General features: G+C 47.7%; 1 protein-coding gene across 6 annotated transcripts in view; it reads right to left on the bottom strand.

Annotated features, from left to right (window-relative positions):
• The window catches only part of LOC133390309 (WASH complex subunit 1-like), a 96,466-nt gene that overhangs the window by 2,220 nt on the left and 71,487 nt on the right, over nt 1-22,759 (bottom strand). For 3 of the 6 annotated variants that reach the window (XM_061638671.1, XM_061638674.1, XM_061638673.1), the window contains exons 3-11: nt 20,951-21,062; nt 18,481-18,627; nt 7,912-8,048; nt 5,771-5,906; nt 4,755-4,959; nt 3,618-3,776; nt 2,430-2,588; nt 1,566-1,699; nt 909-977 (exon numbers count right to left, since the gene is read on the bottom strand). In XM_061638671.1, coding sequence (XP_061494655.1) covers nt 909-977; nt 1,566-1,699; nt 2,430-2,588; nt 3,618-3,776; nt 4,755-4,959; nt 5,771-5,906; nt 7,912-8,048; nt 18,481-18,627; nt 20,951-21,062 — 1,258 coding nt within the window. Of the gene's footprint in view, nt 1-908; nt 978-1,565; nt 1,700-2,429; nt 2,589-3,617; nt 3,777-4,754; nt 4,960-5,770; nt 5,907-7,911; nt 8,049-18,480; nt 18,628-20,950; nt 21,063-22,759 lie in introns of those variants that run through there. The other 3 variants (XM_061638675.1, XM_061638676.1, XM_061638677.1) reach the window with 2 other exon arrangements.

The following is a 22,759-nucleotide window of genomic DNA, read 5'->3' as shown; positions in this document are numbered from 1 at the left end:
GCAGCCTTTTAACTATTCCAGCTCTCCGTGAAGCTTTTTATCTTTTTGTGGGGGGGGGGGGAGGGGGGGAGATGAGAGATGAGCCCTACCATTGTTGAGCAGCCACTACTAAAGTCCTCTAGCTATGCCTGAGTTAGCAAACTCTGCCCATCTTTTAGGAAAAGCGTGAAGATCTTTCTTGCGCAGATAAGCCTAGAGATTGGGCGGGTATTCAAAGTAGGGTGGTGGTGGCTTGAAATGCAACATTCACCCCTCACCAACCAACCTACCTACCTACCTAGCTGTAACAGGCCAGCCTCGATTTGAGGCAGATCAAGCCATCTTTTGAGCAGGGCTCCACTCAAACTGGGGCCTGCCCCTTGCCCCTGTGCTACCATGCCCTCTCTGCTAATTTTCCTCTCGCCAGAAGGGCCTTAAACCTTGGGGAAGAGAAAGAGTTAGCAGCCAGAGGAGCAGCTGAATTCATACTGAACACTTGAGAAGCTCCTTGATATTTTTTGAGTGACTGATTAGTCTGGAACACTTGAGAATGCAAATTAATGTTTTTTGGGGGGGAGCAAACAAATGTCTCTAAGGACAAGCCATCAGGTAGACAGAACTTGCACTGCAGGAAATGGTAATTACACAAGTCACCCTACTGGATGAGACAGAGAAAGAGCACAAGGGTCCATTTAGTCCAGCATTTCCCATGATACCTGTCCCTTTATGAGGAATCTCACACACTGCTGCTTTTAAGTTTTTTAAGGGTTGAGGGGTTCTTAATTAAATATCTGCATAATGGGTAACTTGGCTCTGAACCTCTTGATCAACTGCGAGAAAAGAGTCATGCTTTCTGCCAACAAGAGATCATCCCAGCCTTTGCCTTGCTGAAACCCTGGAGAGGAATAGTTTGCTGCATCTTAATGTACCTTTGCGCCGGAGAACCAGTTTGTTGAACAGATCTGACATGAGGTCTCCACCCTTCCCTGTGGCTCCCACTGGAGAAAACAAAAGCATAAACACAAAATCAGACAAGAAAGATGCTGAATGCAGAGAATATCAGGAGTGGGCCAGCAAATATACAGTAATTCACCAGCTTCGTTTAAAAAAAACAAAACTTGGTGAGCTTTTCCTACCTTTGCTGCTTTGTAAGCAGACAATCTGAAGTACACAAAATATTATGGGCAGGGCTGTGGGTATGCTTCTATGACAAGATTATTATTATTTATTGAAGTTTTCCTCCATCTTGACTATCCTCATCCATTACAGTGAGTTTCTCCATCTGCTAGTGGGCACCACTCTCTTTCAAGCTCCCAAATCCACACGTGGCACACGTGCGCCTGCAGAATCCTGGGCACTGTAGTTTACCTCTCACAGAGCTACATTTTCCAGCACCCTTAACAAACTACAGCTCCCAGGATTCTTTGGGGGGGGGGATGGCAGGCATTGAATGCATGGTGTGTACACAGCCCTTGTATTTGCGCTGCTTGCAGGGTAAGCCTTTAACGGTCATTTGGGGAAACCATCTGTTGTGTCCAATCTCAGTTGATATTTTTGTGTGGGATTTAAAAACCAACCAAGCAAACCTGAAGAACAGAGCAGCTTGAAATCCAAATCAGTTCTTGGAACACCTGAGGCTTTTGGATAAGCCCGTTGGAGCGAAGAGGCCACGGGTGGCAGGGCAAGTGATCCGCACTGTGCTCTCCCACTTCTGGACCTCCTGGACATCCAAGGATTAGATAAAGAATTCACACAGAGTTGCCCAGCGGGCTCAGAGATGGAACAGGCAGCCAGAGGAGGCACCATCCCCTCCCCTCTCTGTTCATAGATGTTGGAAGCTGGTTATAGTCGGACAAATAGGGCCCCGCCCCGCCAACTCAGTCCACCCGCAGCCAACCTGCCTGCTGCCTTACTGGACAACTAGCCCAGAGGGTAGCACTGCTGGCCACTGTCCTCCTCCTCCTCCCCCCCCCCCCGGCCACTGCTGGTCTCCTGGCCTTCCGCCCCATCACTCCCCATGAGCCCTGCCAGCCACCCCTATGTTTATCTGGCCCAAGCCTAAGGAATCGTACGGCTGTGTTACAATACGAGGAGGGAGCAAAGAGGGCTCAGGAAGGGCCAAGTCACGTCTTGAAGAGGCAACTCCTTCGAAGCCACCTTCATGCTTTCTCAACAGAAGGTTGCCCACAGCAACCTTTCCAACAGCAGCCAAAACATTCCTAAGGCAAGGCACTAATTTATTGTGGCCGCTGGGGACTGAATGTCGTCTGTGCTCAGTAAATGCAGGGTCCAGGTGGGGTCGCGGCCCCGTCAGCACTATGTTTACTCATCGGTGGCTTGGCTGGCTGAGTGAGCGCTTAGGCTTTGCCGTCTTCGATCTTGTACGGCACGCCCAAGAGAGCAATCCAGCAGGTCTAGCTGGGGAAGCGGGGCAGGCAGGCAGGCAGCACCTTGTTCTTGCTCCTTCTGCTTTTTCTTTTCCAGCTTCCGCTCTTTGACGCTACGGAGCTTGGCCTTCCCGATGCCGCCAGCCTGGCGGATGGACTCTAGCAGGGTGGCCCGGCCGCTTGACGGGTTCACAACTTCCTTCGGGGGGCCCTGGACAGCAGCTGCAGGGAGAGAAAAACGGTATCTGCAGCGTTACCCATCAGTAATCCCATGCCTGAACTGGCTTTGGGACCAGATGCCGAAGGGTACAGTCAAAAAGATGCGACAAAATGCCAATCTAAAGAGCTCTGCTGTTTTATATCCTGGCAGCTTTGGAATGCTTGTGGTCTGCCTCTGTGAGCCTCATATTTCATTCCCCCCCCCACCTTTCCCAAGGTCTTTCTCCTCCTCTCATCCTTTTGGTTTCCGGAAGGAAATGAAGATGAAGGAAGTGACCATCTGGCTACTGTGTCTGTTTGGGTGTGGTGATGGTCACAAAGGTATAGGTCACAATAGCTAAATGGAACCTCCATGTTGAGGGGTGTCATGATGCGCCCCCAGCTGTCAACTGCTGGGTGCAAATCACAGGGGGGACTGATCGAGATGATCTCAGGGTACTCTGGTGTTCTTTTCAGAAGGACAAGCTCTGAGAAGAGTTCCTTTAAACAACAAACCAACAAACCCTGGTGTGGCGTAGTGGCTAAAGAGACTGAGCTGCAAATCAGGAAGTCCTCAGTTTAAATCTCACCTCTGCCATGAGTTTGCTAAGCAGCCTTAGGCAAGCCATTCTCTCTTTCAGCCTCTCCTCTGTAATATACGTGGGTGGGAAAATAACAGTGGCTTCCGTTAGAGCAGGGATGGGGAACCTGGGCCCTTCCAGAGTTTGTTAGGCTCCAAGTCCCATCAGCCACAGCCAGCCTGGCCAATGGTCAGGGATGATGAGAGTTGGAGTCCAGCAACATCACAAGGGCCACAAGGATAGCTAACCTGTGGCCCTTGTGATGTTGCTGGACTGCAGTTCCCATCATCCCTGACCACTGGCCAGGCTGGCTGTGGCTGATGGGAGTCATTGCTTAGCAACGTCTGGAGGGCCTCACGTTAGCCATCCCTCTGGTAAGGGTTACAAGTAGACCATGCACGTGAACGTACCATACCAAGGTGTTATGAAATTCTCCAAATAATAATTCCCGGCCACAATCTTTCGGCCTTACCTGATGACACTGCACTGCTTCTCTCTTGGTTCACTTGAGACTCGGACAGGAGTGGGGCCTGGGGAGGAGGGGGTGGTGGCAGGGCACTCGCTGGCATTTCAGGTGGTGGTGGTGGAGGAGGGGGAGGTGGCAGCGGTGGGGCTGCACCCTCCTGAAGATCTGGAAAAGGGGGTCGGGAGTGTTAAGATTCATAGAATAAAAATGTACAGAAAATGCTAGCCCTCTTTCCTCATCACTAGCCCTCTCCTAGATGAGGGATAGGGCCCATTGCGCCATGCTAGCTGGGGCTGATGGGAGCCAACAACATCTGGTGGGCCACAGGGTCCCCAGTCCTACCCTGGATGCTCTGAGTTCTCTGTTCTGCAAGCCTTAAGGCAACAATACCACAATGAACTATTTGCACCCCCACGCTTCAACAAAAATGTAATACCACATGTATGGAAAATAACTCACAGAAGGAAATCGTCTGGCTTTGTCTACAGCCAAATCAGACACACACCAGCACTGATTTTATTTTTATACATCATATACCATCTTGATATACTTCTATAAAAGTGTGGATTATAAAAAATAAATAAGACTAAGCCACCTAAGAAACAAGAGGGCTGCCACCAGTCACCCCCAAATCACTATTTCCAGATGTTCTCAAGAACCATAAAAGAAACAGAGATGTCCTGGGTCTAGTTATTTAAGCTAGGAGTACAGATGTTAAGAGGTATCACTTCCTACTTGAAATGGATTAGAAGTCTGCAAACCTGGCAGGCCATTCATTCACCCCTCTCCTGATGAGAGGAAGTTATAAAGCACAAGGCCCGATACAGACCAAGCCCTTTCTGACCTGCTGCTTGTGGGCTCAGAATTAAAAGCTAACAAGAGTTCACATTAGTATGCTCTTCCTCCCACACCTCAACAACCACTAACATAGAAAGTGAGCAGACCTTTCCACAGGATTCTACTTCCAATGGCAAAATTCCCTCTGTTGTCGTATTCAAATGGGTGGGGGAAAGGAGGCAGGAGTCACTTGCTCACACAGACAGCAGACTTGCAAATAAAGGGACATGAGCTGTATACATGTCTGGGTTTTTTCCGCATTCCCCTTGGCCTTCCCCACTGCGCAGGAAAAGGCAGAAGGAATACCTTGCCGTAAAGGCTCTGCAGACTCTGTGTTGAAGGTGGGTAGCTCTGGTATAGCAGTGCCAAGAGCAGAAGGCGCAATGCCAGGCCCAAGGTCAGCACTGTACATGAGATCAGCAGCAATGCCAGGCAGGTCAGGCAGATAGGAAGGCACGTCTATCTCAGGCACCTGCCCTAGATTGGGCACATAGAAGTAATTTTCAGCCACCTGAAATAATACACAAAAAGAGAAGAATGCCACAGGACCATTAATTGTGGTTAACTGCAAGTGTTTTTTTCCTTGCCCAATAGGCCAGCCAGGTGCAAAGTGGGGGAAAGGGGCTTGGAGGGAACGAAAGGAGAGCCGCTCTCTTCTCTGCACCTGGAAAAATACACACTGAGTGTGTTGCTGTTGTTTTAATGTACATGCTGATGGCCCTCACTGTATTCTTGGAAAGGTCAAGAGTGACCTTTCTTGCTCTAAATCGTTCAGGCAAACAACTTGTCTTTCAGAAAAGTGTGGGGCAGGAAATGATCTCTTTGAGAGGATGAGTTCCCCAGGACACCCTCAGCACCAACACTTAGAGCCCAGGAAGGTATGGGTATCTATCTTTTCCCCCTATATCTAAAGGACCAACTTTCCCCCTATGAACCTGCCTGGACCCTGTGATCATCATCTGAGCCCTTCTTTGTGTGCCACCTCACAGGGAGGTCCGGAGAGCGGTGACAAGAAAATGGGCCTTCTCTGTGATAGCCCCCCTCTTCCTCCCTCCCATATATGGAATGCTCTCCCTGCGGAGGTCTGCCTGGTGCCAGCCTTGTCATCATTTCAGCATCAGGCAAAGTCCCTGGGCATTTGGGCAGCACCAATGATACAACTATCTGTTTTTAACCACATTTACATGATTTCATTATGGTATTTTTTCCCCTGTAGTTCAAATTGCTTTAGGACTTTCTTTGTGGGAAATGATGTACAAATTTAATAAACTGAAACCTTCCCTGGCTCTGCTGCCTCCCCCTGCCCCCCAGGAATAGCTCACCTGCTTATCCAGCTGTCCTCTCTTGGTTATCGAGAGGGGCGCATCAAAGAGCTTCTCCTCTGTGTCTGTTGCCAGAGCCACATGGATCTTGGTTACTGCTCCAGCCAGAGGATCGAGGAAAACATACTTCTTGTAACTGGGCAGGAAAAGGAGGAGGAGAAAATCAGTCTGTCTCAACCAGACCAAGAAAGGCTCACACAGGCAGGAATGTGGGGCCACGCTAAAATCAAAGTGGAGCCCTGTCCCCATTATCAGGATTTTACCACCTTGAGGTAGTGGTAGCCAAAAATGCTGGGGAAAACCTGAACCCACACAAATCTCCCCCACAGCAACTTGACAGCAGCTCTACCCCATATTTATTGCTGGATGGCTAGCAAAAAAGGGATGGGGGGGGAATGAAAAAGAAAAGACGGAATTTCAAAAACAACAGCAACCTTGAAGAGACAGGCAATGGCTCAGAGTCAAAGGAAGATTTGAAATGCATCTCTATCTTCTCTTCCTTAACATTTATTTTAAGGACATAAAAAAAGGCCTTCTGGATCAGGCTAGTGGCCAATCTAGTCCGGCATCCTGTTTTCATAGAGGTCAATCACATTCCTGTTGGCAGCCCAAAAGCAGGACCTGAGCACAAGAACACTCTCCTGTGGTTTCCAGTATTTGGTGTTCAGAAACATATTGGGTCCCAACAGTGGAAACAGTTCATGCTCTCTTCCTGGACCCCCATTATTCCCTTTTTACTGATGAAAAACCAAGGTTAAAAGAGTCCAACTTGCCCAAGGAGGCCACAGCAGAGACAAAGGCATAAAATGCCCACATGTAATCCGCTGGGCTGCAAAGCTGCATCAAATTGCACAGATTAGGGCCCAGGCTGGGGACAAGTATTCTTCCTAGCACAGTGAGAGGGCAGAAACTGTGATTTGAGGGTACTAGAAGTTAAAGGGGGGAACCTACAAGAGCAGAGACAAACCTGCCCAACCTGTTGGCATTTCTTCTCTCCTGCTCAAGCTCCACCCATCCTCCCACTTCCTTTTTTGACTTTTCGTACTGTTGTGCAAGGCAAATCGCTTGCCCCAAGAGCTCACTGCTCCCCAGGGCACAGATGGCATGTGAATATGTGATAAGCACAACATCCAGGAGACACACAAGACACAAAAGAGGAAGGAGCCTGGAGAATTTGGGTGGATGGGTGGATGGAGAACCCTCATAACAGGACCAATGGCTCATTGGGCAAGGAAGAGGGGACTAGGAAAGGAAACTAGGCTTCAAGTGGGTGGATTCAAACCTTCCCATCGCTGTTTCTAGCACTAGCATAAAATAAACCAGTTTCAGCAGGTGTGGAGCTGCTCTGCCTTGCCCTAAGCTGTCCCTTTCAGATACCCCCCAAGGAACTCTTTAGGACTCCAGCATGTCCAAGTGGAGAAGTCACATCTTGCATTCGATACACTCCAGCAGGAAAGCTGGACCACTCCGGCAGTAATGAACACTGTGGCAGCCTTCTCTCCTAACTGCCAAAAAGGAGTTAACTATACCTTCCCAGCCACGCATAGTTTCTCTGATTGGCGGCTCGGAGCCACCTGTCAGTCAGAGACTGCCTGGGTCAAGAGCCCTTAAAAATGAAATGCTGCCAAGATTTGTCTCTTTTTCTGCAACCAGCTCCAGAGGCTACCACCATGAGAGGTGCTTGTAAGAGTACATATTGCTGGGTTTGTTTGCCTAGCGTAGGGTCGGTTAGACCAATATTCTCATTTAGTGTTTTATTTCCCTTTTGACTGTGCACGCTCACTGTGGATTGGATTTCTGGACATGCTCAAGGACTGCTTGTCCCCCATGTTGCTTAGACCACTCGGGCTACACGACTGGTTTAAAGCGCCTGGGAGATCTGGAGGGGTGATGGCCCAAAGTTGCCAGGCAGGAGACTCCCCAAGTAGACCACTGTAAGGCAGTGGGAATCTCATATCCCTTGCCCTAGGTGAGAAATAAGTGGGTGGTGGCAAGAAGAGAGAGGAGGAGATCGGGCCACTGATTGCTACTGATCTACCTTACTGGGCTGGTGGTGGAGCAGGGGGTCGCCGTTCTTCACAGCAGGTTATTTAGGTCCATTCAGAGCTCGCAAAGAGCAGCAACCACTGGGCAACACTTACAGGTTCTCAGTGGTGTTGAAGAGTAGCAGGGAGCTCAGAGAACGAACATTCCTGGGGAGGCTCCCAAGACCTTCTTCTGCATCATCTTCCTGGTGGACTTTTGCAGCGACGCAAACCGGGAAGTACTTCAGTTTCTCCTGCAAAATGCACGTAATGCAGCCATCAGCACTGCAGGCAATGGCAACGGGCTCCTTGCTCCTTTTCCAGGAAATGAGGTGTGCTACCTAAAGCTATTGAGGACATTGAACTTGTCAAGGATTATCAATACCTTGGCACAGTCGTTAACCAAAATGGAGACCATAGTCAAGAAATCAGAAGAAGGCTACGACTGGGGAGGGCACCAATGAGAGAACAGGAAAAGGTCCTCAAGGGCAAAGATGTATCACTGAACACCAAAGTCAGGATCATTCAGACCATGGTATTCCCGATCTCTATGTATGGATGTGAAGGTTGGACAGTGAAAAAGGCAGATAAGAGAAAAATCAACTCCTTTGAAATGTGGTGTTGGAGGAGAGCTTCGCATACCATGGACTGCGAAAAAGACAAATAATTGGGTGTTAGAACCAATTACCAGAACTGTCACTAGAAGCTAAAATGATGAAACTGAAGTTATGATACTTTGGACACATCATGAGAAGACAGGATTCACTAGAAAAGACCATAATGCTGGGAAAAACAGAAGGGAGTAGAAAAAGAGGAAGGCCAAACATGAGATGGATTGATTCCGTAAAGGAAACCACAGACCTGAACTTACAAGATCTGAGCAGAGTGGTTCATGACAGATGTTCTTGGAGGTCACTGATTCATGGGGTCCCCATAGGTCATAATCGACTTGAAGGCACATAACAACAAACAACCTAAAGCCATCTCTGCTCCTCAAGTGCACAGCATGGCTTGCCTCCCTGACAAGCGCCCTACGCAGGCAGAACACTAGAGGAGGGCCACAGTGGTGCCTCCCCAACATGGCACCTGGATTGAGAGGGGTGGGAGGGCTAAACCATATTGCCCCTGCCATATCCAGTCTGGGATTGACTTGCTCCATCTCAGGGAGCCTCTTTGTGCAGCCCCTATTGGTGGCTGGGCCACTCAGGGGCAGGGCTGAAAGGCAGGATTTGTCCCCACTGCAACACTGCCCTCCAAATATACAGGTTTCCTCCACCCACCCCCATAGGAATGGACTTAGTACTTAGATGGGAGAGTGGAAGATACACGTCCCCTTCAAAGTTTCACAGATGAAAAGAGACACATTAGTTCTTCCTCTCTCCCCCCCCCCATTCTCTAACCAAAGACGACTATGCCACCCCTTTCTCAGTGGCAGCTGGTGGTTCCAGGTCAGTGGGACAGTGGAATCCACTCTGGGTTTTAGTCTGAACTTTCAAGGAGCTGTCGAAAGTGCTTCACCTTGGACAGCTCCTTGAAAGTTTCGACTAAAACCCGGTGCGGATCCCACTGCCCCATTGACCTTGAGCCACCGGCTGCAACTGCCCTTTGCCCTCCATCACACACTGCTGAAAGCTCTACTCCAAATGCTGCACACCGTGTCTTTTTTACTCTGTCACAGCCTGCCCTGCACTCTTCCAAAAGCCAAAATGGTGGTGGTGTTTTGTTGAAGACGTTAACAGCTCAAAGACATTAACAGCTCAAAGGGCTCCTACTGGGAGGAAGAGTGGCATATAAATCTAATAAAATAAAATAAAAAAATTGTTACAGATACATAGGATGGTGGTCTGAAAACCTGAAAGACAACCTGCTCCCGTATCACCTGTAAGATTACTTAAATCATCGGGAGAAATCTTACTCATGGCATCACACACTCTAGAGAATAGCATAGTATGGTGACAGGCATTTTACGCCATTGCCCTCCGCTATGGAATGTCCTTCTCTCTGCCATACATGAAGCATTATCCATCAGTTGCTTTAGAAATCTTGTAAAGATGCATCTTTTTACACAGGCTTTCCCTGACCCATAAGATTGGACCACGTTATTACCGAATTCCTGCTTTTATGATTTTAACCCATTTAATTGGTTATGTTGTATTTCTGTTTTTATGATATTGTTTATAACAACAATAAAAATAAAAAATTTACCCTGCCCTTCCTCCCAGTAGTTTTACGTTGTAGGTTTGTTAGAGATTTTTAAATATTAAGCAGTTTAGAAATGCTTTTAAATAAACAAAAAGAAATAGCCCTTCAATCTGCTATCAAAAGGAGATTCACCAGTATGTAAAATGGCAGGCTGAGCACTATATGGTGCTTTAGTGCTCCTGCACATGTGCGCACAGTGTGCACATCAGGAGTCAGTGTGACTGGGCACCTGCCACGGCCCTATTGCAGGCCCACTGCTTATCCTGAAAGTCTCCTGGGCCTACAGCTGCTATGCTCCGCCTCTTTGCCATCTACTCAAATGAGTCTCACTCCGAATGAGCAACCAGCAAAAGGAGAAGGGGCAGGAACCTCCCCATGCCTTGCCCTCTATATCCAAGAGGGGGACATCAATGGGCAGTGGCATCGGCAGTGAGGAGGAAAGGACCCACTGACAGCACCTTTCCTAAGGGCCCCCAAACCACTATATCCGGCCACCCCCTTCATTGCAGAGCAGCAACTTCTAGAAAGCAGAGAACTCTAAAGCCTGAAGAGTGGCACAGTTGGCAACTCACACAAAAGATAAGCAAAAATAGGGAATGTCCTGGCTTGGAAAAAAAAAGGAAAAAGGGAAAGGTTAATTGGAGCATGTGCAGCACTTAAGGATACCCACTGGAGTCGGGCTAAACCTGCCACTAGAAATCCAGTTCCTGGAGTGAGAAGTACATTTTGCCTCTGAAACTATGCCCTAGAATGCAGCCTCTCCGACAGAACTTAACAGGAGCCATTGAGATGCAAGACAGACTCTGTAGCTCTGTAACCATGCTAGAGTGTGGAGGAGAGATGTCAGGATTTCTCTCTTTCCACACACACACACACGAGAGAGAGAGAGTATAGACATATCAATTTAGAATTGTAAATTCAGAAATGAACATCTTAACATTTGCCACAGTAAAAGGAAAGGATGAATTGTTTTTGGAGAAGTGGTCAACGTACTACAGAAATAAAAACTTTCCTCTGAGCATTAATATTCATGTACTGACATTTAATTTTGAAGCATCACAGAGGGCTGATGCCTTTGCTAGCACTGTTCACCACCTTCCCTTAGTCCTGGAGCAGCGAGTGGTTGCAAAAACCACCCTTTGATAAATTTCAATTAGCACTGGCAAGGTGCACGCCTGCCACTCTGCTGAGCCAAGCAGGATGATACAGGACTTGGAGATGCAGGCAACATATACCAGAACTTTGCAAAGTCTGAGAGGTCTCGCTTCACGTGTCTCACGATGGTCTATCGTCACTCTTGCCTCATTCCTTTTAAAGCAGGCGTGGTAGGCTGAGCAAGTATTCAAATGTCAAATAGAGAATTATGCCCTGTGAAGCAGCGATAGTGTTTCAGAGCTCTTCCCAGCTCCTGGTTTCTGAATCCAGGTGCTGGAGGTGGTCTCGGCTGTACGTGCATGCCGAGGCCGCTCTCATAGGAGCCCCTCGGGATTTCCTGGAAACCATGGCTTCCTGGGAACTGTACCTAAGTAATACTGGGCCCACCCATGTAGCCGGTCATGCTCTCGACCTAGTATTTGTCCTGGGAGAGGAGAGAAGTGGTCTGAAGTTGGGAGTGATTCTTGCCACTCCTGTGTCATGGTCAGACCACTACCTGGTAAATATGGACTTCTCGTTGCCATGCCCCCTCCGCAGGGGTGAAGGACCTATTAAAATGGTCCGCCCCAGACGCCTGATGGATCCGGATGGATTCCTGACTGCGCTTGGGGAATTGGAACCTGCTGAAGGTCGCCCACTCGAAACCCTGGTGAAGGAGTGGAACGTGGGGATCACCAGGGCATTAGACCGGGTGGCTCCGAAACGTCCTCTCCCCCTGAATAGAACTCAGCTAGCACCATGGTATACACCACGGTTGCGCAGCCTGAGACAGGAGGTGAGACGACTAGAGCGCCGGTGGCGGAAATCCCGCTCCGAAGATGTCCGGACACAGGTTAGAGCAGCAGTAGCTGCCTACCAAATGGCAATAAAGGTAGGAAAGAAGGCTTTCTTTGCTGCCTCTATTGCGTCTGCGGAGTGCTGTCCCAGGAGGCTGTTCCAGGTGGTCCGAAGCCTGGTCGGTCCAGTTGCTCAGGAACCCTTGGAACAGTCAAAGGCCTCCTGTGACTTATTAGCAAAACACTTCGCCGATAAAATCGAACACTTACGGAGCTCGATCCCGTGCGCCGTGGACACAGTGGATGAACCAGAGTTGGCCAGTTGCATGCCGGTAAATTGGGATCGGTTTCGGCTTCTCCCTTCTGAGGAAGTGGACAAGGTGCTTTCATCTGTGAAGCCAACCACTTGTCTTACTGATCCTTGCCCTTCGTGGCTCCTTGTGAGCTGCAGAGAGAAATTGGGCGAGGGGATCAAAGCGGTGGTAAACGCATCCTTGAAAGAGGGTGTGATGCCATCAGCCTTCAAGGAGGCAATTGTAAAGCCCATCTTAAAGAAGCCCTCCTTGGATCCCCAAGTATTCGATAACTTCCGCCCAATTTCGAATCTGCCATTTCTGGGCAAGGTCATTGAGCGAGTGGTGGCCAACCAGTTGTCAGCACACTTGGAAGAAACGGATTATTTGGATCCATACCAATCGGGTTTCAGGACTGGTCACGGAACTGAAACAGCCTTGGTCGCTCTGGTAGATGATTTGAGGAGGGCATTAGATAGGGGAGAATCCACCTTTCTTGTCCTCCTCGATCTCTCAGCGGCTTTTGATACTGTCGACCACAGTATCCTTCTGCTTCGCCTGGAGGGATTGGGAATTGGAGGCACTGTATTACGGTGGTTCCATTCCTTTCTCTCCGATAGGTACCAACAGGTAGCGTTGGGGGAGGAGGTATCAGACCCTTGGCCTCTCAATTGTGGTGTGCCACAGGGCCCTATCCTCTCTCCCATGCTATTTAACATCTATATGAAGCCGCTGGGGGCAATCATCAGGAGATTTGGGCTGCAGTGTCATCAATATGCGGATGACACTCAGCTCTATCTCTCGTTTAAATCTTCACCAGAGTTGGCTGTGGAGACCTTGTCCAAGTGCCTGGAATCCGTGAGTGGATGGATGGGAAGGAACAAGCTGAGGTTGAACCCTGATAAGACCGAGGTACTACTTGTGGGGGACAAGAGAAGGCTGGGCGACACTGACCTGAAGTTCAACGGGGTGAGTCTACCCCTAAAGGACCAGGTCCGCAGCCTTGGGGTTGTGCTTGATTCCAGGCTGTCCATGGAGGCTCAGATTTCGGCAGTGAGCCGGGCAGCCTGGTACCAACTACACCTCATACGAAGGCTGCAACCCTACCTTCCTGTTCACCAGCTCCCACTAGTGGTACACGCCCTGGTCACCTCTCGTTTGGACTACTGTAATGCGCTCTACGTGGGGTTACCCTTGAAAACTGTCCGGAAATTACAACTGATACAAAATGCGGCGGCTCGACTACTTACGAATAGTCGCCGCCGAGATCACATCACACCAGTGTTGTTCGACCTACACTGGCTACCAGTTGTTTTCCGAGCCCAATTCAAGGTGTTGGTATTGACCTTTAAATCCCTACACGGTTCCGGCCCAGTTTATCTCACGGAGCGCCTTCAACGCCACCAATTATGCCGCCCGACAAGATCGGCCACACAGGGCCTTCTCTCAATCCCGCCAACAAAAACAGCCACATTGGCGGGTACAAGAGAGAGGGCATTCTCAGTGGTGGCCCCCACTCTTTGGAACTCCCTCCCACAAGATCTCCGGCACGCCTCTTCTTTAAATGTGTTTCGGAAAGCCTTAAAGACCTGGCTCTTTCAGCAGGCCTTCGGGGTATCCGGGGAGGGTTAATTGTTATAACTGAAATGCCTCCTGCCCAGTTTTAATATTGTTGCTGCAGATGTGTTGTTTTTATATTACTGTATTTTATCAAATGTATTTTAACAATTTTGTAAGTCGCCTAGAGTGGCCATTGGCCAGATAGGCGACGAAGAAATTAAATTTATTATTATTATTATTATTGCGCATGGCAAGTTTCCTTATTCCAGGCCAGACTATTTGCCCATCCAGTCCAAAACAGACAGAGGTCTTTCCCCACTATCTGCTAACTGATCCTCTTAACTGGAGATGCCTGGGACTGAACTTGGGGCCATCTGCATGTGAATCCTGCACTCCAGTCTCTGCTGAGCTACAGGCTCCCTAGAGAGAAATTACTCCACTGCTTATATTTTTTCATTCTAGTTGAGATGTGCTGGTGGCTAGATGCTACACTGGATCACTTGAATTTTAAAAAATTACATTTTTTTTATCCTACTTCAGGTAGATACTGGAGAAATTGCTCTATTGAAACAAAGGTGGCTGAAGAACAAAGCTGCCTGATGGGAATTGTGCAGAGGTTCCCAGTAGGTGGCGTCTAGCAACATTCAAAGTGCAAAGCTTCATTTTAACTTCACTCTGTCCCATTATATTTGAGCCACCCTGCAGCAGGAAGTTCCAAACGTTTGCCTACCCTTTTACACTTGCGCCTTTGAAGTCAAGAGCTGTTCTCTTGCGATGCAACGGGGGAAACTGTCGTAAGAACGTAATGGCCCATCCAGTCCAGCATCCTGTTCTCACAGTGGCCAACCCGTCGCTCATGAGAAGCCTGCAAGCAGGACCTGAGCGCAAAGAGCATTCTTACCACCTGCAGTTTCCAGCAACTGGTATGATTCAAGCTGTGATTGGAGCTGTGAGGAATGCTTAAAATATTCTACAATGCAGCTTCAAAACTTTTTTTTTTGAAACTTTAGGCTTCATTATAAAGCAATTTTGAAAAGGAAGGATATATGTCAAAAGAGAACTGGCACTGCAAGAAAGGTTTTACATCTGCCAACTGGGAGACTTCCTTAACCCACTATGGCTGAGAAAACAAACAACAGAATTTGAGTGATTCTTGAAGATTATTTTTATTGGCTTTACATTTCATGTTGCATCACATTATGTAATATGCTTTGTAAAAGGACTGAATCTGTGTAGACATTTAATACTTTTGCTGCTGTGGGCGATGTCGTATTAGCTGGATAAAAGACTCTCTCCTCTTGCAATCTAGCCAGCCAAGGAGAGGAGATTCAATTTTGTTAGCTGAAAATTATGCTGGTTGCTTATATGTTCCGGGCTCCCATTCAAGGTGCTGGCTCTAAACTATAAAGTATTATATGGCTCAGGACCACAATACCTGCCTGCCTGCCTCTTCTGACAAGAATATATCCAGACTTGATGAGTGTTGTCTGAAGCCCTTCTCCATGTGCCCACTCCAAGAAAGGTTCAAGGTACACAGCAAAAAGGAGAGGACCCTTTCAGTTGTGCCCCCTCCCCCCATGGAATGGGGTCAACACTGACGTCTCTTCAGCAGTAGCTAAAGACTTTGCCTTTCACCTGGGCATTTGATGGAATTTGAAAAGTTTTAAAACTTGGTTGTAAATCTCCTAGGGACTTACCTGCGTTAGGACGACTAACAAACAAAACGAATGGTATTAAATGTTGAATGGGTAGTTGCTGATGAAAGCCTCTTCCTCTCCCACTGATACACGAATGTTACCTGATAGCCATGCTGCCAGTCTCCCTTCCTCTGCTCCCTGTGATCAGCTGCCACTTGCAGGATAACAGTAGCACTTTGATGGCATTGCAGGGGTGGGGGAAGGCAGTACCATTGCTCTGTGTGGTTCGAAGGGCGGCACCAAGCGATGGGGCCTCCTCTGTGGTAGCCTCCAAGTTGGGGCATGCTCTCCTGAGGTGCATCTTGCACAACTGTTGTACAGTTTTTAGTGTCAGATCAAGACGCAACTCTTTACTTAGCCTCTTGGGCGAGTGCCTTTTCCCTACCCTGGCTCTTAGTTGCAGACCTGTTGTGCTGCTCTTGTGGGAATTTGTGCAGTTTTGTGGTTTTAATTGAATGGACTGCACATTGTTTTAAAAATAGTGTTCTCTTATGTAACCTGCCTTGGGACCATTTGGTGAAGGGCAGGCTATAAGTATAAACAACCAATTAATCAATGACTCCTTTTGTAATACTTGAAACTATCCAGTAAGAGGAAGAGTGGGATGTGGAGCATGCAGCTCCCATAACATCTCCTTATAGGGAAGGTCTGTAGCTCCGTGTTAGAGCATCTGCTTCGCATGGTTCAATCCCTGGCATCTCCAGGTACGGCTGGGGAAAAAAGACTCCTGTCCAAAACCCTGGAGAGCCACTGCCCATCAGTGTAGAGCAGGGGCTCCCAAACTCGCCTCCCCCCAAGGACCACTCGAAAACTGCTGGTGGTCGTCATGATTTTTCTGCCTGCTGAAGGAATTGTAATGCGCTGTGCTAGATGTTTCCTGTACATAGCCTCCTATGTTTCTATCCTCTCATTCCAGCTTTGGTTGAGCTCTATAGAGTTCAGAGGATGAACTCTGGCTGTCACAGCCCTCGCCGAGTTCCAGTTCTGACCTGAAATCAAAGACTCGGCTCCTTACTACCATATCCTGCTGCTGTTTTGCTTATTTATTCATAGGAGTATTTCTACTCATTCAAAAATATTACATGGGGATGTATAACCTAAGCATTAAAATATCACAGAATTACAAAATCATAAAGTGTAGAACAAATGACGGACACTGAATCAAATTAATTATCTTAAAAGAAAGAAAAAATGTTTTCCAGCTCTTGATTGCCCTTTGTCTAGCACCCCACAGACTCTCTTGTTTGGCCTGTGAACGTGCCACGTTAGGCTGAGAAGATCCTTGGCTTAATCCCTTGCATCCTCAAGCGATCTCGGACTGGGAAATAACTCTATCTCACACCTTGAAGAATCACCGCCAGTCAGAGCAGGTGATACCGGGCTGACTGGGCCTTCTGCACCTCAAGGGCTAGCCATGCTCTCAAGGTAAAGTGATCTCAGTAAGTCCATTCTGACCGATTGGCGAGTTTGTCTCCCAAGCTGTCGCAGGGTTTACAGAGGTGCCACCCAATACTGGTGCTGGAGTTACTCATTTGAGCAGCAGCCTATAAGAGCAAAGGGAGTCAGGGCAGAGCAATTAACTTTGTCTTTTGTTGTCACACAGGAATATGCAAGAGCTTAATGGCCGTCTTCAGGAGGACTAGAGACACTTTTTCAGAAATGGGTGCCTTGGGTTCTTCGGACTGAAGCACACAGCATATTTTATCAGCCACCCTTCGGAAAAATGTCTTTGGCAGGCTCCAGCTAACTATAGCTCCGGTGAGGGTCAGAGGGGGGCAACTTTAAAAAGCCTCACTTTTGGGGGTCTAACAAGGTCTCCACACGCTTTCCACGGGTTCTGAGATCAGCCTGAAATATTCATGTCGCTTTTTACTGTGACAGACTCAGCTTCCATTAAATTGCAGAAAAGTTTAAATCACTGAATTATTCAAGGGCAGCTTCATTGTGGGGGTCTTTAGGAAGGAGGAGAGAAAGAGTGCTTTCAGAAACAGTTCAGCTGATCCCTTGAATGAAAAGTTCTTTCCGATCAATTCCATTTTAGCCACGTCCCAGAAAAGCAGCATCACGTGCTGGAGTCCTCTTGAGGATGGATTACTCTCCCGGCGAAAATAAATCTCTAAAATGATGAGTGAGCTATATTGTTTGCCACTTCTGGGTACCTGTTGGCTGATCCTCTGCAGCCAACAAGGGAATCCCATAGGGCTTCAGCACCTTGGCAGCCCCTTTAAAGTTCAGACAAAAACCCGGAGCAGATTCCACTGCCCCACTGACATGGAGCCACCAGCTGCCTCTGGAGCTACAGGAACTGCCAGTTGCATTAAAACTCATGTACTAAAAGAAAAAGTACTCAGTGTTTGGGCACACTGGGTTGTACTCGCAGCAGACCCATTGAAATTAATGAACCTAATTTAGTCACATGTATTAACTTCAACAGGTCTACTTTGAGTAAGGCAAGCACTGAATACCACCCACAGACTCCGATTCAGTAGCTCCAATGTTCCTGTGGAGGCTCAACACACTTAAATGGAGCTCCCTCTGAACAGGAAGTGCTGTTCACCTTATGGAGAACACCTTAACAATTTTCCAAGAAACCCCACAACTAGAGCCTGGGTGAAGCAGACAAATACCAGGGGAACTGAGAGTTCTCTCTTCTTCTTCCTCGTCCTCCTCCTCCTCCCTCAGACTCCATCTGGGTCCCAAATTCCTCAGAAAGCACAGTTTCTGAAACGCATTTTGTCTCCCACACCTCTAGGTGGCACAATCAGTAGGGTACACACAGACACACACAACTCCCACTCTTGTCAGTTCACCAGTACTGGGAATAGCCCACCCTTCTGCGCTCCACAATACCTTCTGATGCCCTGGGGCCTTTTCATCCTGTACCTGCTGCCTCCCTCAATTATGCCTTTCACCCACACATCCCCAGCCATTAAAAATCCAAACTCAAAAGAAGTCCTGCACCTTTGGATAGAGGGAGTCAGAAAGGTGCTCCATCCACCTCACCTGCAGAGTTTTCTCATCTAAGACTCTGTGCTTGCTCTGAATCTTGCGCCTCTGTCGTTTCTGTGTATCCGGATCCTCAGCACCAGCAAAAATAGAGGCATATTCTTGCAGCCGTTCTGGAGCAGGGTATTTTGAACTGGAGAACACCTTGGAGGACAAATGAAAAGGAGGAGATAGAATCTGAATTTGAAAAGGGCATGTTGCCAGGGCACATTAAAGATTACATAGAAGCTGGCAGTGGAGAGTGAACAGACTACATCAGTCTCTTAATGGATCAGAATCAAGGACCCATAAATGGCATTTCATCCCTCAGTGTTGAGTTCCTGACCTATACAGTAACCCAGCTTACAAGTGGAAAAAGGCAAATTCCATGGTAGGGATCATTAGGAAAGGAACTGAAAATAAAACTGCCGATATCATAATACTGTTGTACATATCTATGGTGAGACCACATTTGGAACACTGTGTACAGGTCTAGTCACCTCACCTTAAAAAAGGATATTGTAGAGTTGGAAAAAGTTCAGAAAAGGGCAATGACAATGATCAACGGGATGAAACAATTCCCCTGTGAGGAAAAGTTACAGCATTTGGGGATTTTTAGTTTAGCGTAGGAGTGGTGAACATATGGCCCTCCAGATGTTGCTGAACTATAACTCCCATCAGCCCCAGCAAGCACAGCCAATGGCCATGGGAATTGTAGTTTAGCAACATCTGGAGGGCCAAAGGTTCCTCACACCTGGTTTGGAGAAAAGGTGAGCAAGGGAGGACATGGTAGACATGTATAAAATTATATATGGGGTGGTGAAAGTGGATAGAGAAACGTTTTTCTGCCTGTCTTATTAAACTAGAAGCTGTGGACATCCAACGAAGCTGAATGTTGGAAGATTCAGAACAGACAAAAGAAAGTACTTTTTCACACCACACACAGTTAAGCTATGGAATTTCCTCCACAAGAGGCAGTGATGGCTTTCAAAGAGGATTAGACAAATTCATGGAGGATATAGCTGTTATTGGCTACTATTCATAATAGCTATGCTCTGCCTTTACTGTTGGAGGCAGTATGCTTCTGAATACTAGTTGTTGGAAACTGCAGGAGGGCAGAGTGTTGTGCTCAGGTCCTGCTTGCAGGCTTCCCATAGGCATCTGGTTGCCCACTGTGAGAAGAGAATGCTGTACTGGATGGGCTGTTGGCCTGATCCAGAAGGCTCTTCTTACGTTCTTATTTTATGCTGAGGTTCTCTGAGATATGGAATATAACACACTTAGCAGACTCAAAACTATAGATATAATATTAGAATGGAGCACCTACAATGTTGACTGGTGAAACCCATTGGGGGCTAGCATGATGCCTGAGTGGGGGATATCAGTTCAAACCCTATCTCAGTTAAACAGCTCACTCATGGCCTTGGGCAAGCCACTCCCTCTGACTTTTAACACTCAAACCCAGCCATTTGCTGGAGATAGGAACATGTAAGTACTGTAAAGCACTTTATGCACTGGAAAAATTCTGCTGAAATAATAAAAAGAGAACAGGACTCTAGAATACAGGAAACCAGAAAAAACTATGGCAGAACATCATTCTCCTTTGGGCTCAATAATACTCTAGGATTAATAGAAGAAATTAGTTGGAAAAATTAAATTCACAGAATCCCGCCTTCCAAAAAAAGGTAGAAGAGGCCCACTACAGATGAGCTTATAGAGCTCTTCAGTGCTTCAGCGTAAGAACAAAGGATGATTAAAGTCCATAAAGAGGATGCTCAGCTACACTTAGGGCTTGTCTTCTTTTCAGATTTGCCTTCCTCGCACCCACTTCAAATCCTTCCTCTCCCGGTCTGAGGCTGATTCAAGTGGATGAATGCTACACCCCCACAGCTCAGTGGCAGAGCACCTGCTGTGCATGCAAAGGTCCCAGGTTCAATGCCAGGTGTCTCCAGATGGACTAGGAATGACTCCCTGCCCCAAATCCTGGAGAGCCACTGCCGGTCAGTGTGAACCACTGTTCCTCAAATGTGGGTCCCCAAATGTTGTCGGAGTACAACTCCCATTGATCCCAGCCAATTTAGCCAATGGCCACGGATGATGGGAGTTGTAGTCCAACAACATCTGGGGACCCAAGGTTGAAAAACAGTGGTATAGACGATACTGGGTGAGAAGGACCAATGGGCAGACTCAGCATTAAGCAGCCATATTCCTGCCAGTCTCATCTGTGCCTTGGCTTGCTATATGCTAGAATGCTGGTTTCGATCACTGCTGCAAGTCTGCTGCCTGATTGGGTCAATGGCACATCTAGTCCGGCATCTTGCTCTCACGGTGGCCAACCTATCATTCCCAGCAGCTGCCATTTCAGAAACCACACATGCGAACGACAAACTGCATGAGCGGCGCAGCACATTTAGCTCGGTTCTGTAGTCAAACTGGTGCAAGAGATGCAGTGCAGTTCAAAAGAGTGGCTACGACAAGTATCCGGTACCTTGATAGCCTTCTTGCTGCCCTTTATCTTCTCAATTTTGGCTTGAGCAAGGGTGATTCTCTCATCAATTGCCCGCACCTGTGCCCGGCTGGCCTCCACTCGCTGAGAAATCCTAAGGAAAAAAAATTCAACGTTCACGCAAACTTCTCAACCTTCAAGGCACAAACAAAGGGGCTGTTCGGCCCCCCATACTTCTCGGACTCTCTCTGCAGCCTCCCACAACCAACTGGAATTCTTCTGGGCTGATACCTTTGCATGTGTCTCCAGCAGGAACAGGGAACCTTTTTCAGCCTGAGGGCCACAGTCCCTTCTGGGCAACCTCCCAAGGGCCACATACCAATGGTGGGTGCGGCCAGAGACTAAAGTGGGTGAATCAACAAAGGTGCACCTTCCCTTTGCACAGTAATTCCTCTCTGACCGTCCATCCAGGCAAGCAAGAGGCATTATCAGAGTTCAAGCACACAATTCAGGCCGGCAAAGACAGCAAGGGGTGCAATCTGGGGAGGCTACCGAGGGTCAGATAGAGAGCCCTGGAGGGCTGCATTTGGCCCCTGGGCTGAGGTTCTCCACCTCTGATCTACAGACAGTTTGGTCTCTCAAACAGCCTATTATTTCTGTATTCATTAGATTTCTATCCTGCCCTTCCTCCCAGTAGCTTTCTTGGATCTTAGGCAGCTGTTTTCATAGTCCTCTCTAAACCAGCTTCTGGGCTCCTGCTGGGAGGAAGGGCGGGATATAAATAAAATAATAAATAAACTAAATAAGATCTGGTGGCAGCCGCTGTTTTGTGTTTGGGACAGGCATTAGAAAGGCTGAGGAAGAGATGGGACGAAATGGTAGACAGTACTTTGATTTGATGGGGAAAAATTAGGACAGAACTCTGCTGGAGTGGGGAAGGGTCAAGGGAATGCAGTCAGTGGTCGAAAAGAACTAAGGTTGCTATGTTTGGCAATACCCCCTTCCCCATTAAGATGCTTCTTCCTCTCACCCAAATTTAATCCTTTTGAGCTTCTCACCAGTTCCAGCAAAATCTTAGCCTGAGGCACATACAGCTGCTCAAACTGCATAGCTGATCCTTAAGTTACTAATCCAATTGTAGCTGATTAAGGGACGTATGCAAAGTGACTGTTACTATACAGTCTTCCTAGGGCAGCAAATTCACAACACATACAAAGAAAGACTAAAAATAAAGCCCAACAAGTGCAGGCTCCATGTTGTTATTTATGTATATTTGCCCCTCACCCACAGACACCAGGGAGGCCTCCCTTCCACGGACATCATCGTCTCTCTCTCTCTACCACCACGCCCAAGTTCATCAAAGTTCTTAGTGAACTTTCCCTTGGAAACCAATTGATTAAAAAACTGGGGTGCCTGGATGTGAGTAGCTCATCTCATGCTCAAACACAAAACACTTTTCCAGGATGAAGTGAGGGATCATCACTGGGCTCCTTCTGGAAGGGAGAACGGGATGTATGTAAATCAATCAATCAATCCCAAAAGGTCATACAAATTAAGGATGCTAAGGAAATGTGCAACCTGGAGCATGCTCTCTACACATGATGAATCAGGGGTCAGTATGAACAAGAGCACTTTGATTTTCACTTATTTCACTCATTGTTTAGAAGCTTTCCCCTCTATTTGTTACTACTATTTACTTATTGTATATGTACCCCACTCCTCAGCCAAAGGATGCCGGAGTGGCTTACATACAACCAATTAATACAAGACAGTCCCTGCCTGCAGGCTTACAATCTAAAAAACATGACACACAAGGGGAAAGGGGCAGGGAGGGAAGAGAAAAAAGCAAAC

The sequence above is a fragment of the Rhineura floridana genome, chromosome 8 (genome assembly GCF_030035675.1).
Source record: "Rhineura floridana isolate rRhiFlo1 chromosome 8, rRhiFlo1.hap2, whole genome shotgun sequence".
Taxonomy (NCBI): Eukaryota; Metazoa; Chordata; class Lepidosauria; order Squamata; family Rhineuridae; genus Rhineura; species Rhineura floridana.
This window is presented reverse-complemented; position numbering and strand designations above follow the sequence as displayed.